The sequence below is a fragment of the Phyllosticta capitalensis genome (genome assembly GCF_038381095.1).
Source record: "Phyllosticta capitalensis strain CBS 128856 chromosome Unknown BKA78scaffold_6, whole genome shotgun sequence".
Classification (NCBI taxonomy): domain Eukaryota; kingdom Fungi; phylum Ascomycota; class Dothideomycetes; order Botryosphaeriales; family Phyllostictaceae; genus Phyllosticta; species Phyllosticta capitalensis.
In genome coordinates this window covers 1,341,174-1,357,030 of record NW_027117444.1, presented here as the reverse complement: position 1 = coordinate 1,357,030, position 15,857 = coordinate 1,341,174, and the positions used below count along the sequence as shown (strand labels likewise).

The 15,857-nt window shown below is 54.6% G+C and overlaps 5 protein-coding genes across 5 annotated transcripts; 2 read left to right on the top strand and 3 right to left on the bottom strand.

Moving 5' to 3' along the window:
* Positions 1-156: 156 nt before the first annotated feature.
* On the bottom strand, positions 157-2,250 carry BKA78DRAFT_252102 (Pbs2-type MAP kinase; the record flags this gene model as incomplete). Its single annotated transcript, XM_066884704.1, has 2 exons — positions 157-567; positions 613-2,250. 2 exons carry the CDS (start codon positions 2,248-2,250, stop codon positions 157-159), a joined length of 2,049 nt encoding a protein of 682 aa, XP_066743457.1.
* Positions 2,251-2,940: 690 nt separating this feature from the next.
* On the top strand, positions 2,941-4,756 carry BKA78DRAFT_296474 (auxin efflux carrier; the record flags this gene model as incomplete). Its single annotated transcript, XM_066886626.1, has 4 exons — positions 2,941-3,214; positions 3,266-3,435; positions 3,484-4,625; positions 4,684-4,756. The coding sequence occupies 4 exons, from the start codon at positions 2,941-2,943 to the stop codon at positions 4,754-4,756; spliced, it is 1,659 nt and encodes a 552-aa protein (XP_066743456.1).
* Positions 4,757-6,785: 2,029 nt separating this feature from the next.
* On the bottom strand, positions 6,786-8,894 carry BKA78DRAFT_151539 (amino acid/polyamine transporter I). The gene is made up of 3 exons (XM_066882947.1): positions 8,667-8,894; positions 8,468-8,613; positions 6,786-8,417 (listed from the first exon to the last, which is right to left on the bottom strand). Exons 1-3 carry the CDS (start codon positions 8,792-8,794, stop codon positions 7,087-7,089), a joined length of 1,605 nt encoding a protein of 534 aa, XP_066743455.1. The 5' UTR covers positions 8,795-8,894; the 3' UTR covers positions 6,786-7,086.
* A 3,261-nt stretch (positions 8,895-12,155) lies between these two features.
* On the bottom strand, positions 12,156-12,658 carry BKA78DRAFT_296471 (uncharacterized protein; the record flags this gene model as incomplete). Its single annotated transcript, XM_066886625.1, has 2 exons — positions 12,156-12,405; positions 12,468-12,658. The coding sequence occupies 2 exons, from the start codon at positions 12,656-12,658 to the stop codon at positions 12,156-12,158; spliced, it is 441 nt and encodes a 146-aa protein (XP_066743454.1).
* A 1,362-nt stretch (positions 12,659-14,020) lies between these two features.
* Positions 14,021-15,668, top strand: BKA78DRAFT_296470 (histidine phosphatase superfamily; the record flags this gene model as incomplete). Its single annotated transcript, XM_066886624.1, has 2 exons — positions 14,021-14,178; positions 14,231-15,668. 2 exons carry the CDS (start codon positions 14,021-14,023, stop codon positions 15,666-15,668), a joined length of 1,596 nt encoding a protein of 531 aa, XP_066743453.1.
* Positions 15,669-15,857: the final 189 nt, after the last annotated feature.

The window sequence follows — 15,857 nt, the reverse complement described above, 5'->3', positions numbered from 1 at the left end:
CGTCTTCAGCTGGCTGCTGTTCATCTAAGATCCACGGCTTGGGGTGATTCTTTCCATGCTGCATCGCCTGACTGCACCAGGCGAGGAGATGGTCGACAAAGGTTGAGGGGTTTTCGTAGCGATTCGGGACCCATGGCGTCTGCCCAAGGTCCGGGTTTATTCCGCTGCCGCTGGTTCCGTGCCTGACGGATTCTCCGCCGGCGATTCCGCGTTGACGGCGTCGAAAGGTGCCGCATGTAGGGCAGGCTTCGAGCTCTGGTGCAGTGTGCCGAGTCTCTTCTTCTCCAGAGCGTCTATCACCCACTTCGCTACCTCCGGGTCTTCCGGCGCTGCCGGTCCCAGATAGGATACATCCACTGTCTCTGAGGCGGCCGATGCGTCTTCGTCTTCGTCTTCTTCGGTAATGGTCGCTGGCTTCAACAATGGCGCCAGCCAGGCGTGTTGGAGGAGCATCGCATACGTCGGGCGCAGCTTCGGAATCTTGTTGAGACATCCCCTGACAAAGTTTCTCGCTGCTTCCGAGAAGCCTTCCTCGGGTAGATCTGGGGGCTCTCCGTCCACGATTGCCTATGCTTGTTAGAAGTTGTGCGATGGGGGAATGCGCAGACTTACCGATAATTGAGAGAAGATGTTGTTGTACGTCTCCGGAGGGTAAGGGTACCTGCCCATGGCGCACTCGATAATGGTCAAGCCCAAGCTCCAAATGTCGCTCTGCACGCTATAAGTTCCGCCACCAGGGTTGGCGCCAGCTTGTGCTACGCCGCCACTGGATATCCTCTCGGGCGCCATGTAGCTCTGGCAGCCAATGTTGGTCTTGGCTATGCTGGCGACCAAGTTGCCGCTCACACCAAAGTCGCAAATCTTGACCTGGCCCTTGGTGTTGATGAGAATGTTGGTAGGCTTGACATCGCGATGTATGATGTTGTGGTCGTCTTTGAGGGACTTGAGACCCATGGTTGTAGCAAGTGTGATCTTACGTAGGACGTTTTCAGGGATACCTTCGCCGTATATCTTGTCAATGGAGCCGCCATCCATGAATTCCATGCAAATGTAGACTGCTCCTTCCTGGAAGAAGGCGCCGTAAAAGTCGATGATGAAGGGGGATATGCAGCGGTGCAAGATGTCGAGCTCCATGATGATTGCGGCGAATTTTGCGTCATCGAGCTCAAGCCGGATTTCCTTCATGGCCATGACCAGGCCAGTGGGGCCTCCGCTCGCCTTCTTGGTGGTCGGGCTGGCTTCCTCGGGGTCGGCAATCTTGCGACTGGCGGGGGAGTTTGCAGGAATCACAGGCATTGACTGTGCTTTGTTGCCAGCCAAACCCAGTCCAGGCCGCCGCATCTGCGGTCGACTATGCCTCACTTTGTAGACGGTGCCGTAGTTGCCCTTGCCAAGCTCGTCCAATGTGTCAACCTCGTCAAGCGAGATTTTGAAGCTGTGGCCGCTAGCGAATTCGACACCCTGGTTTGTCAAGACAGCCTTGCCTTTGAAGTGTAGGTTCCCCGTCTCTTTATCAAGGTACTCGGCATACTTGTCCATCATGGAGCCACCGTTGGATTGCGCAGGATTTGTCGGACCTGCATCTGGGCCTGCTGCAGGGCCATTCATATCTGAAAGCTTCAAACCAGGCTTCTTCCTACCAGCCGGTGTCGCTTTGGCAGCAGCTCCATTGGGGCTCGCGCCGGGAAGACCGCCCGGCAAGGCCATGCCGCGTTTTTCAGCCAAGGAAGGTTTCTTGGGACCGGTTCCTCCCAAGCTCGGTATGGCGGGTGCTGACGGAAAGTGGGGGATGCTTGGTTTTCCAGGAGTGTTGGGCAGCTTGAAGTTGCCAGGTACACCGCCTGGGTTCGCTACGAAACCGGGGGAGGGTGCCGGACTCGAAGCAGCTGCTGGGGAGGACTGCTGGTTCCGCATAGGGTTTGGCGGAGGAGCACCCTGTCTGCCGAGGTGGACCTTTTGTATGCGCGCGAGAATATCCTGCGAAACATTGAGGCCGCTGTTTCTGCTCGAGATGGTTGGAGGCTTGGGAGCGGGTCGTCTGGCGGCGTTGAGGTTGCCCAAGGGCGTCGACGAATAGGTCATGCCCGAGGTGGTAGGGGCAGCGGATACCGAGCGGCCCAGAGGTGGCGAGGGACGGGCATTGTCGGTCGAGAGGTGAGCAGTCGGCGAGGTAGGAGAAGGGGGGTCGGGGCTCGAGGGGGATTCGAGGGGTGAGGGTATGTCGGAGAGATCGTCGGTCGGGGTACTCATGGTGATGATGGCGGGGTAGAGGAAGAGGTTCGGGGGGCTTTGTCCGGTGGGGAAGGGAAAGGAAGGGGAGGAATTGAATCAGATCATTGAGGGGATGTGGCGGTGCGGGGGAGGAGAGAGATGGGGAGATGGGAGAGAGGAAGAGGGTGAGTTGAGATGGTGGATGGATGGATGGACTTGGCTTGGCGCGACCAGAATGTGGGCAGCAGGAAGATGGAACTGGAGAAGCAGGTGGGACGTGACCTGACGTAATGGGTACACACACATGGAAGAGCATGAGGACGGTCAACTCTCAGTCCGTCATCCTGATCAGTCATGTCGCTTACCCATGTTCCTTTTGCATATTTGTTTCTTCCGCCAAGTCACCGCTCGTGGGTACTGCGGGCTGTGCAGGTGCTTGCGCCTGTGGCTCTCGTGCGCTGCCAAGTCCTCCGTCTGCCGCGCTTCGCCACGCTGCGACGAACTACGTGGGTCAGCCAACTTCCAAGACTCGTTTGTTCACCAACCATTCATCCTTCTCCGCCTTTTAATTCAACACCTCTCCCCATGTCTATCCGTCTACCAACCTGATCTGCCGCTCTCGCCCTCGCGCGCGCCGCTCCCTTGGACCCTCAAACCTCTTCTGCGACACCAAAGTGCCACGACGCCTACCGTGGGATTCCTCCCCAACACCCACCCACAACCTACAAAATGTTCGATTCTCCCCATCGGCTGCCGGCCGCAAACGAATTTGCGACCATGACCGACTCGGCCCTCGCCGCTGGCTCCTTTGATGCCATGCCAAATGGCGCCCACTCGTCACATCCAAACTTTCTACACCTCACCCTGCTCGTCTTCGAGGCCGTCATGGAGGTCGTCTGCGTGAGCTTACCAGGCTACATCGTCGCTCGCCAGGGCATGTTCGACGCGAACGCTCAAAAGTTCGTCGCCAACCTCAACGTCCAGCTATTCACACCGTGTTTGAGTAAGTCTTTGTTCCCAAATAAACGCCACCAACACAGCTAACGCAAAACAGTCTTCACCAAACTAGCCTCGCAACTCACGGCCGATAAGCTCGTCGACCTCGCCATTATCCCCGTCATATTCGTCATCCTGACCATGGTGTCTTGGGGCTCTTCCCTTGTCATTGGCCGTCTATTCGGCTTTAAGCGGAAGAGGCCGCAGAACTTCATAACCGCCATGGCTGTAAGCCGCCCCGCCTATTGATATCGCCCTTTTTTCTAATTGGTCTAGGTCTTTGCCAACTCCAACTCCCTACCCATCTCGCTCGTCCTCTCCCTCTCCAAGACGATCCAAGGCCTCCACTGGGACCAGATCCCCGGCGACAACGACGACGATGTTGGTGCACGCGGTATTTTGTACCTGCTCATTTTCCAGCAGCTTGGTCAGCTTGTGAGATGGACTTGGGGATATCAGGTTCTGCTGAGGCCTGCGAGCGAATACGACGACGAAGACATTGGCGCATCTGCTGCCTTGGAGCGCGGTGACTTGGAAGACTCGGCATCTATTGAGCGTCGCAACCTGCTGGAGGACGACAACAGCCAAGAAGATGGACACTTGCAGCCGGATTCCACCTTTGCCTCTGGAAGCATTACTCCGGTAAAGAAGGACGATGATCGAGACTCTATGATTTCCAACGAGGGCGCCAACGGCAACGCCGCTCGTCCCAATGGCAACGCGGACCGTATCTACTCAGGAGATCTGCCGGCCGTATCTTTCAACCGCCGCAAATCCCGGACCAAGTCTATCAAGCAGGGCATCAAGGACAAGGTTGCCATGGTATCGGATGCCATTTCCACCGCGTTTCGCTCTGTCTACGAGTCGCTCCCTCAGCCTATGCAAAAGGTCTTGTCCAAGATTTCAGCCGGCATGGGCAGATTCTTCCGCGGTCTCTGGGAATTCATGAACCCGCCCCTATGGGCCATGCTGGCTGCATTGATTGTTGCCTCTGTGCCACCGCTCCAGCACCTCTTCTTCGATCCCGGTACCTTTATCAACAACTCGGTCACCCGCGCTGTCAAGCAATCAGGAGGCGTTGCTGTACCCCTCATTTTGGTTGTTCTTGGCGCCAATCTTGCCCGTAACACGCTGCCGGAGCAGACTACCCAAGACCTCGTGGATGCCAAGGACGAGAAGAAGCTGCTAATCGCTTCGCTGCTGAGCCGCATGGTGCTACCGACAATAGTCATGGCTCCCATCTTGGCACTTTTGGCCAAGTTTGCACCAGTGTCCATCATTGACGATCCGATCTTCATGATTGTCTGCTTCCTGCTGACGGGCGCACCGAGCGCTCTGCAACTCGCTCAAATCTGCCAGCTCAACAACGTCTACATGGGGGCAATGAGCAAGCTTTTGTTCCAAAGCTACGTAGTCTGGTAAGCTTCGTACCCCCTGTCCTGCATGCATATTCAGCTGCTAACCGCCGACTTTCAGGATTTTGCCTTCGACTCTCATCCTCGTCATGCTTGCCCTCGAGTGTGTCGAGTGGTCCGTTGGCGCCAGCTAAGCTGCGCCACAAGCGAACGTTTCTTGTGTTTCCCTCGAGCCGTAGCGTCATGCCACGCCATGTCGGACCTGCAGAGACGAGCACACCGCTTGTGACACCGCTCATCACCACTCTACGCGCTGCATTATTCTAAGACTTCTTTGGGCATCCACCCCAACCACACTTGACATTACCTTTCCGCTCGTGCTTCTTCTTCGGGCCTGTACTAATTTGTGCGAGATTTGGCCCTCAGCCAAAGCTTGGGTATTGTTTTTTGTTGCAATCGATATACACACGAACGTTTTAGCAAGGCGCAACAGGTTTCGGGAGGCTGGTGTTGTCTGGGCTGACGCTGGGTTTTTGAAAGGGGGGCAAACGTTTCCGGTCTGAAATGTGTTTCAGGCCAACAGGATGGGGGAAAAAAGAAAATACGGTGACGATCAACCTGCTTGCCGCTTGGGCAAAGCAGGTTTTCTTGGGAGGCCTCGTGGGCTTTGACGAACGGTTATGGAGTCGGTGTCGGAGTCGGTGTCGCGGCTGGAGAGGGAAGGAGATGAGAAAAACTGCGGTCAGCTTTTAGTAGCCACCACCGTTGTTTTTTTCTGCCTTTACCTACCCTAAGCCCATCATCAACAACATCGAAATCAACAAGACGAAAACGACCACAAAAAAGATGAGACATACACAAGAACAGGCCCAGAGTGGCCTTCCACCAAAAAAGTTTAGTGCGTTTACCAACGACCTCCGCTTCCATTGAGATTGAGATGCCGCACGGCAAAACTCGCTCTCTTGAGCCGGATAGAAATTCGAAAACTTCGACGAACAAATTACTACTACCAGTCGCGAAAGAAATATATACGGGGGCAGGTGTCTGATTGGCGTTCATTGCTTTGCTGGATCAGCTTGATTCGCGATTATTCTTGGCTGTCTGTCAGATTTTCCTTTTTGTCTATGTCTTGCGGCTGGCGCTGGTTGGCTGCGTGGGATGCGGCGGCAACAACCTGAGCCGTCTCAATCAAGTCAAACCGCTTCTTCTTGCGCACTCATTCTCTTTTCTGGTTTGCCTCTTGTTTTGCTTGACTTGCCAAGACGCGCTCCGTCGGATTTGGCGCAGCAGCGCAAAACGCCAGGTTGACGCGCAGGAATCACCGGCGTCTCTTGTCGCGTCTTGGGAAGCAGTGGAGGGAGTGGCGTGGCGTGGCGGCAGGATTGACAGATTGTCTTGGGGTGCGGCGACATTGACAGACAGACAGCTTGGTGGCAGGTTTTGGCAAACGCGTGCGCGACAGACGGCGGCGCGTCTTGTCGCGTCTTGGTTTGCGCGCTGGATGGGTTTGGCGAGTGCTCGCGTGCCCTCTTGCTCCTGTTGTTCGCCTCGTCGTTCGCTTGTCCACGGTCGATTTGGCGATTGGGCGGTTGGGCGGTGGTCTGCGGTTGTTGGTGTTTTTCATGGAGCGGATTCTCGTTGATTATTCAGCTTGCCTTCTTGTACCTAGACGCTCTAATACCCCCTGATCTCAAAAATTTCTCAACCGAAGCTTTTGATTTGCATTGAAAATGATGACTGCGTGGTCTACACGTCTCGTCTGTTGAGTTGCGCAATGCATGACAAGTACCTACCCCGTCGTTTTGACGGCCTTGCGCTTCGTGCTGTGTGTGTGGTGTTTGCTATGTCTGTATAGTGTGTGGTAGCTGGTCGGATCCTGTTAGGACACGCGACAGGCAATGAATGAATGGCATAGTGGTCGAGTAATTTCTTTGCCTCTCTTGTGGTCGTGTTCTCTGGTCTCCTCTCCTTCCCCATCCATCTGCATGTAGTTGGGTTAGTTGACTGGGTGATTGCCTCGTCCGCGTCCCACATTGTGCCTTCCACCGACCAAATATGAGCCGCAACAATAAGCGCGTCGTCCGTGATCCAGAGGTACGCTGGTGTGTGGCTGCGCCACACTGCTGCTCAGTGGATCAGATGGAGACTGTCTGCGCTCCTCGTATCAATGGCCATCAGCTGGCTGGTGGACCATCGTTGACATGACTAGAAACACGAAGAATAGCATGGACACGGTCGTAATGTATGTGTTCGATGATTTGTGCTTGAGTGGGTATCTACAATACATGATGCAATCTCTTGTACTACATTCGCGGTAGTTTCATCGACGCAGAAAATGGTGAATGCTTTATGCTTGCGCTCGCTCGCTCGCTTGCCGACCGGTGACCGTCCATGTCCAATCCAAGCATCCAGAAATTCCGACACAATGCATATGCGCGGTTAGCAATCAATCAGGGGTGACAGAGAGGAAAGAAAAAAAACGTGAGAAAAGGGAAAAAAGATCATAAGGAACAAAACGCAGTCATCAAACCTCCAGGGCCGCCTCGGCAGCTTTGCTGTCGCTACCTTCTCTCACGCCTTTCGAGTCGCCGGCGCTGCCGTCGTCCGAGCTGCGCGTCTTTTGGACCTCGAGGACCTCGAGGCCCTCGTCGAGCTTGGGGCCCGTGTAGTTCTTTGAGCCGTCGAAGATCCACGTGATGAGGGAGATGAGGACGACAATGGCAAAGACGACGACGCAGTAGTTCATGTTGGAGCCCGTCACGGGCAGCTCCGGAGGGAAGACGAAGAGCACCGTCGTGACGATGACGTACACCACGCCGATGATGTTGGCGGCCCAGGCGACGGGCTCGGGCATCGTGAAGCTGCGCGGCGGCAACATGCGGCGGCCGCGCATGCAGTTGATGGCGACGGGGATGCCGTACGACACGCCAAGCGCAACGACGGACGCGGCGGTGATGGCGTTGAACGCGGAGCTCGAGCCCAGGAAGATGCAGCCGAAGATGATGACCCACGCCGTGCTGAAGATGAGGGCGTTGAGCGGCAGGTCGAGCGACTGGTGAACCTTGGCGAGGTGACGCGAAGCGGGGAGGCCGCCGTCGCGCGCAAAGGCGTACACCATGCGGCTGCTGGCCGTCATGATGGAGATGGTGGCGAAGAGCATGCAGACGAGCGGGAAGATGAGCAGGCAGGTCGCGCCGGCGCGGTTTTGCGTCGCGTTGTAGATGATTTGGAGAAGCGGTCCGGCCGACGACTCAATGACTTGCTCAATGTTGCCCGCGACGAAGAGAAGGCAGACCAGGAAGATGAATCCGGTAAAGGTACCGATCAAGACGCAGTAGACCATGATCTTGGGCCCCTGAACAGACGCTTCGGGAATTTCCTCAATCATGTGGGCCACAGCATCATAGCCAGTGACACCGAGACCTCCCTGAAGCAGACCCAAGAGCCACGCGATTCCATCGGGCCATCCGGTAGTGTTGATCCAGTTGCTGAAGACAAAGGCGCCCGAAGAGTAGTTGGGGGACGCGCAGGCCAGGACAGCAATGCAGATGATGGCGAAGCCGGCGATGGACCAGCTGATTGCGGCCTTGTTGACGTACGGAAGGGCCGAGTTGGCAAAGGCGTTGAGGAGGAAAGCAACAACGTTGTAAGCAATGTAGATGAGGAACTGGTGCCAAGACTGGGCCTCGTAGGAGGGGTGCCACAACGCAATGAGGCCAACGAGCAACTGGCTACCGAGGAGACCTCCGGTGCAGACCAATGCGATCCAGCCAAAGCAGTTGATCCATCCTGTAATCCAGCTAAGGGCAGGAACAGATCTTTTCCAGGCAATCACTGCAACCCAGTGGTATTGACCTAAATCGGTCAGTGATTGATTTGGGAGCCAAATTTTTTTCCACGCTTACCTCCAGCCGTGGGATAGGCGGACAAGAACTCAGCCAACGATGCGGCGAGGCAGAGGTTGCAGAATCCAGCAGTGACCAAGCCCCAGACGACGGATGTGGCACCGCCGCTGGGGAGGGCCAGGGAGAGCGAAGCGGAGAGAGCAGTCCTAAACACTCAATTAGTGAACGTAAATGGATTAAATGGATTGGAAATACGAGCCATGAATTTAAAATTGCGAAGGCCAGACCGAGTAGAGAGAGGAACGAGAACTGTCGCTTGAGTTCCCCCTTGTGGCCGAGGGCCTCGAGTTGAAGCTCGTCGGCGGTGAGCTCCGCAGGTCGGGTCATGGCTCTGGCTGGCGGCTGGGGCGGAGAGGACGAGAGATGGAATGATTACTTTGGATGGCGTTGGAGTTGCGACCAGTAAATATTTGGTGCAGACGCACAGCTGGGGCAAACAGAGGCAGGGTCCCGTTCAGATACCGGCGCTACGGGCGCAGAGGGCGAGGAGTGGATTCTATCTGTGGGTTTCGTGATGGCATTAGCATAGTATTACGGTATGACGAAGGGCGCCCACACGCACAGTCCAATCAGTGGTCATTTGTCATGACTAAAGGGGAAAAGGCCGTCGGTTGTGGTGGGTTTTTCTCCGGGGAACCGAGGGACCTCTCCAGGTTTTTGGCCAGGTCCGCGGGGAGACTTGGGGCATGGCTGGAGATGGTGTTGAGGGGTCCAAAGATGGGCCAGATGATGGATTCGACATTTTTCTAGCCGTCCCGCAGCCACGCGGATCGTCGACAGGCTGCTTAACTCGGAAAGGAAGGTTTTTGCGCAGGGCGACGATAAAGTGCAGATGGCTTATCTTGGAATGGGTAGGGCGTGTCTTGTCTTTGCTCGGCGACTCTTATCACGAGCTCGGTCCTATGAGCGGGCAGCGCCGGCTTGGGATCCTGATTCCGTCTGTCAAGTGCTGACACAGCGATAGAGGGCCGAGGGGTTAGTAAGCGTCACATGAGTCGAGATGAGGAAAATCGGCAGCACCAGCCACACCACACACAGCCACCCACTTCAGCCTCGCTGTCCCCTCCTCAATCCTCTAGTTTCGCCCAGAGGCCGACGTACTGATCTTTGAAGTGGTTAGTCCTGATTTTTTCCGCGGCGAAAAAGCTCCTGATATTATTATCAACTTCATCCGACAACCCCTGGTCAGACTTCGGCCAGGTCTGTTCCAGTGTATCCAAGACTGGAAGAGTTCATTTTCTGTTACTCGAACGCACAAAGATTGCTGGGAACTCATAGTAAAGACGACGTCTCTCAGGACTGATCTGCTTGGCCTCAGTGCCGATGCCCTTCAGCCGGTATACAGTCGCCATTGGACTAAGGGACCACCACGAAAAGGTTCTGTGGTGTGCTTGCGCTGCCTACAGCCAATGTGGCGAGCACATCATCCATCAATGGTCTCAAGGCATCTTCATTGAGAAGACGCTCGGTCGTGCGGGCCAGGACATGACGACAAAACCTTTCACAATCCTGGAGTCTCGCTCCCGTCTGCTGATCAAGACCTTCAGTGGGAACGAGGGACCGGAATTCTCCTGAAGATTCCCTTCTTTCAAAAACGTGCCGTTTTCCGTAGTCGATTTCGATGTTCCCTGTGACATCGGGACATTGGAAAGTGGCGGATGATTGGGCGATGGAGAACTTGATATTGGCTGCGGTAGCCTTCTGGTCCTGAATCCTCATAGGTCTGTCTGGGAACAGATGTCGTTCGATCATTTTGAGCAAGACACTACTCTCAGGCGAGGAGCAGAAACTCGCCGGTGTTTTTGGTAGTTTGAACTTCCGGAAGGTTGTCTCAATTCCAGGCCCTTAATGAGTATCTAGACAAGAGCGCCACAGATGGCATCAGCTTGGGACTTTGTGTAGTCGCTCTTTAGCAGCCACGCAAAGCAGCGGGCTTTCCCATCTGCCATAGCCATCAAGACCCATTTGAGGTTTGTGGCTTCCCGTAGTTGCGGTCTGACCTTTCGGATGGAGAGAGAAGAAAATCGAATGCCTTATCCACTTCGAGTGATGGTACGGGCTGACGAGGTACCAGTATTCTCAGTTTCTCCATTTCAGTCTTCACCGTGTCTAATTGACGCTTCTCTGGATGCGTGACGACATTCCCGACGCCTCTTGAGAAAAGCTGCTCATCGGAAGCATGGGAGAGTCCGAGTCCTTGAGTCACGCTTAGTTTAGTGTCTGGAAACTGGCTTGCTCTTTTTGCTCGCTTGGGAGACGGTGCAGCTGCAGAGCCTGTAGGCTGTTGGAGAATTGTGGTGATGGCGCTTTGAACCAGGCTGATTTGGAATGTGTCCCCACTCATACCGGTCTGTATGGAGCAGGACAGGGAGAAGAGGGAGCGCGAAAGTCTAGCTGCTTCTCCACAAAGATATCAGCCCCTCTGTTGATACTTGATGTCGATTGACCAGTCCTTCAGATCGCAGAGTGTTTTGGGTCTTGGTTGAGTCCTGGCCAACATCGGTGTGGGCAAAGACGCGCCTGCTAGTGGGTATTCAGGCTGACAAAGAGGCAGCCGCGCACGAACAAATGATGCGAGCCTGGCCTCTGTGAGGTGTTGAGGTCGGACGTGGGTATCAGGTGTCTCAAGACAAAAGGTGGAGGTTGTGGAGGTTGTGGAGATGGAGGATTCGGCGGGCGACGTGGAGCATGGCCGAGTAGGCTTGCGAGTATCACATCAGGTCTCGTAACTCTTGGAAGTAACTCAAAGAGGCTGCATGTAGGTGGGAGAGAGTGTTTGTCGTGATCCTCCAACAAACGAACCTAGCACTTGTTTGGGGACAAACAAAATTGTTCAGGTGCTGGTGCCAGTGATGTCAGAGTCAAGCGACAGTTCGTCACCGCGTAGGCTTTGCGCGGACAAGTGATGAACTTGTGACTTTGATCCTGATGAAGTGAGAATATGGTCTCATGTGTAATGAGTAGGTGTGTAAAGCGTGTGGATCTATGGGAGCAAAACAAAGATATCTCTGCCCGAATACACGTAGGCTAGAATCAATGTGAGACAACTGGCAGAGTGCGAACGAGTGGGGGCTTCCGCCGCTTTCACAACCCCTCGATCTGTCGAATGATGAAGCCAGAAAAGAAGCCAGATAGATTGCCAAAAAAGGAAATCGTGATAGATGCCTGGTGTTCGACAATGGGGAGAGTCTTTCGGTTTTGACCTGCGCATCGGTAGAGTAGTCACCCTGCCTACGTAGTCATTTGGCTGTTTTGACTATGGACGACGCGCGCAGAAGACGCGCCTAATTATTGCCAATGATGTCTAACTGCGCCGGAGCGCCCAGACCTCCGCTTCCATCAGATGCAGCTCTCGCGTGTAGATTGAAGTGTGAAGTGGGGGCCTTAGAAAGGTGTTAGCAATTTCCTAGTGTCGTTGCGTCACTCTACTTGCCTAGGAAGAGAAGCATCAGCTGGTGGCTTGGGTTGGTCTGTATTGACGTCGCCCCAGAGATGTCGTTGTTTGACATGCCCCAAATCGAAACGACGGGTGACACTGCGGGCAGCGTTGCTAGCAAGCTCCCAAAACTCAAAATTGTCGTGATCAACGACAATCGAGCCCCGAGTCGAAGCGTCCCTTCGGTAGACTCTTGCCTTGGTCACCCTCAATGCCCATACGGCACATGCGCTCGCTCGCTTCATCTCCATGCTATTGTCCCTGCATTTTTTGACCTCCTTCGTCCTCTTCACCTTTGCTCATCTCTTCAACAGCCGCGACAATGGCCTTCACCTCGGCCTCACCATCCCGGTGCTTTTCCTCCTCCGCCTCACGCTCACGCGCCTTTCCAAGAAGCCGCTTTGCTTCGGTGAGCAGATCTTCGTAGTACTGAGTAGGCGAGTTGGGGCCAGCATTGTCCAGGAACTTCTGGTACAGAGCTACGGCCTTCTCGCCGTGTTCCCTACGAAGCCAATGAGGACATTCTGAAATTGACCAATGGTTGCTTTGAGGGTCTGGACTTACACAGCCATGTAGTCGGAGCTCGTCAGTAGAAGGTGACAGTGTGCCTCAAGGAATTCGCCAAGCCGTGGCTCTGAAAGAAGTTGTCGAGCTTGGGTGTAACCTCCTTCATGGTCGCCGTTTCTGAAGTCTTTCCAAGCTTGGTCGCAGAGCGTCGCGAAAAGGCGGCCCGCATTGTCTTGCTCTACCGGCATTGTGGATGAAGTTCTTGGAGCGATGTTGAGGTGAAGAAACAGAAGACGGCAGAGAATAGGAAGAGCCTTGAGGTGGGTTTGGTTGTTTGAGCGGCTGATGTAACGGTGGAGAGTGGTGGTTTTGAGGTGATAGGTACAGCCGTACTTCGGGGCTCACGGGGCTCACACTAGTCCCGATCAGGAGACATCAAGTGCAGGTGTCACGTGAGTGGTGAGCAGTTGGGAGGTCCCGCGGCATCGAAACGCGACAACGACAATCAAACATGACGATGGCAGCGAAACGCAATGACAACCAGAGCGAGGACCTGACATTGTGGTAGAAGATTGGTTGGTAAATTGGTCCAAGTGGGAGGTAGAAATGACAGATTGGCTAGGAATTAGGATGTAAAAGGGGTTGGAGGAACATGAGTGGCTTTGACAGATGGGAGGCGACGGAAAATGGCAAAGCAAATTCAGAGAAAGCAGGTGAGGCGTGAGACTAGGAAAATTAAGCTGGCTAACGGCGAGCAGAACAAAATTGAGAGATTCACATAGCGTTAACATGCACACTGGGTGCGACTGACGAGACTGCAAAGCAAGATTGTCAACTGGCTGGGCAAGGAAACCTCGGATTAATCCCACATCTCAGAATCCTAAGGTAAGGCTCTGGTGAAGGGCGGTGGGAAGTATGGTTTTCGTAGAAGCAAAGTTGCAACTCCAAGGCGGTGCGGTGGGCTCGAATGCTCCTTGTACCTGTGTTCTCAGACTTCGTCATTTGGCGGGGGAGTCGAGATGTATGTGCACAAGGAGTGATCAAACACCTCGCCACCTAAGACTTGGACGTTTGAGCTTATAAAAAGACGGTTAGAGAGCATTCAAACACCCTGCACCGCCTTGGAGTTGTCGTTTGTTTTAATGTGTAGGGCCAGGAACGAAAAGAACTGTCGCACAGCGATAGGTGGCCGAGGACTTCCCTTAGTCATCCACCAGCCACATTGCACAGCCACTACCACAGCCTCGCTGTCCCCTCAATCCTCTCGTTTCGCCCAGAATGCGTTCGCATGCCCCTCGCCCTCGCCAAGCAGTCCTTGCTCCCGTAACTTCACCTCGCCTCTCCACCTCATGCCTTGGCTCAGGGGCCTCTACTGCCATCATGTCGTTTGTCGCTCTCATCAACTCTCTCGACATCGACAAACAATCGCAGATTAAGACGCCGTAGCTGTACGCCCTCGCCTTGTCAACATCTTCACCGTCCAATCATTCTGGCCCTTGCTCCACGTGCGATCTCCAGGCGGGCCACTTTGAGAACCACCCGCCTAAACCGGTCTCGACAGGACTCGCCAACCTGCGACGGGAAGGACGACCGACCCGCTCGTCTTAACGATGTCGGAGAAGTCGCGCACATCACGATGGGCGTACGCCCATTTAAGCCGTCCGGAGCGCTGCTCCGACGGCTCCTCTCGCAGTCGCAGCGCTCCAGAATCCAGGTCGCAAGACATTGTGGTCGTCATGTTGATCTCTTGCGCTGTCCTTTTGATCGGGTAAGGCCGTTCGTCGAGCTTGACTCGAAACTGCAAACTGACTGTCCATCAGTTACCTGAAATGGGTAAACGCTGCCGGCAACAACACAGCTTTTTGTGACGACGTCGACAAGGGCTTCATATGCTCACCAGAAATCTCGCATTACTGGGGTCAATATAGCCCCTACTTTTCTGTTCCTTCTGAGATTTCTGCCGACATTCCATCTCAATGCACCGTGACATTTGCTCAGGTGCTGTCGCGGCACGGAGCCCGTGACCCAACGTCCAGCAAGACCAAAACTTACAACGAAACGATTCAAAAGATTCAAGAAAGTGCGACATCTTATATTGGCAGCAATATCACTTTTCTCGAGGACCTGGAATACACGCTTGGCGCCGATGAACTCACCAAATTCGGCCAGCGCGAGTTGTACAACTCGGGCTACAAATTCTACCAACGCTATAAGAACCTCGCGCGCACGAAGAAGATGTTTGTTCGCGCTTCGGACGAGTCTCGTGTTGTCGAAAGTGGATACAACTTTACTCGCGGCTTCCACGATGCCATGCTGTCTGATGTCTTTTCGCACCGCGGCCAATCGGTCACGAACCGCACCAACGACTACCCGTATCCCATCTTGACAATCAGCGAGGATGCCGATGCTAACAACACGCTCTCGCACGCGCTCTGCACGTCTTTCGAAAACGAATCTGACGACGCTATCGACGCCCGCGGCCAGGGCCCGTGGACGGATATTTTCCTACCGCCAATTGCTGCCCGTATCAACTCTCAGCTGCCTGGCGCCAACCTCTCGCTGAAGGAGACGTCGTACCTGATGGACCTCTGTCCATTCTTCACCGTCGCATCTCAGCCGACCACCGCCTCTCCCAATGGCGGCCTCTCCAAATTTTGCAACCTCTTCACCATCGACGAGTGGCGTTCCTACGACTACTACCAATCGCTTGGCAAATACTACCACTACGGAGCCGGCGACGATCTCGGCCCAACCCAAGGCGTGGGCTACACCAACGAGCTGATTGCGCGCCTCACACATGCCAGCTACGTCAAGGACAACACCTCCGTCAACCACACGCTCGACGACAATCAATCCACTTTCCCGACCGTCGACCGCAACGAGGACGTACTCTTTGCCGATTTCAGCCATGACAACGACATGACGGCCATTTTCTTCGCGCTGGGCTTGTACGACGGCACCGCCGACCTCAACAACACGCACATCCAGAAGCCCACCGATCCGGGCGTCGCTGGGTACAGCGCTGCATGGACTGCCTCATTTGGCGCGCGGATGTACGTGGAGAAGTTGGTTTGTGGCGGTGGTGAAGTGTCCGGGGACACTGCAAGTGCAGATGAGGAGTATGTCAGGTTTATCGTTAACGACCGTGTCATTCCCCTGGCTTGTGCGGACAAGGACGGCAAGTGCTTGTTGAGCGACTACCTGAATACGCTCGATTTTGCAAAGAGTGGAGGTAAATGGGCGCAGTGTTTTGAATGAGGGATGGTCAAAAGTTTCGTTTTGAGTGAGTTGGTTTTGTAAGAGAAAGAGAGAGAACGACCTATAATCCTCGCCTGTAAGATGAGTAGGCCATATTAATAGAAGTTGTACAGTCCACGTCCATCAGGGGTCTTTTCGAACCGCCGAAAGGCAAGGCAGTTGAAGAGCCTAGGAGCAGTCACAACGAGG

Excerpts from the sequence above, each read along its gene's own strand:
- BKA78DRAFT_151539 (XM_066882947.1), bottom strand. The coding sequence starts at position 8,794 with ATGACCCGACCTGCGGAGCTCACCGCCGACGAGCTTCAACTCGAGGCC. Across the intron at positions 8,614-8,666 it reads TTCGCAATTTTAAATTCATG|GACTGCTCTCTCCGCTTCGC; the intron begins GCTCGTATTTCC and ends TTGAGTGTTTAG. Across the intron at positions 8,418-8,467 it reads CGCCTATCCCACGGCTGGAG|GTCAATACCACTGGGTTGCA; the intron begins GTAAGCGTGGAA and ends TGACCGATTTAG.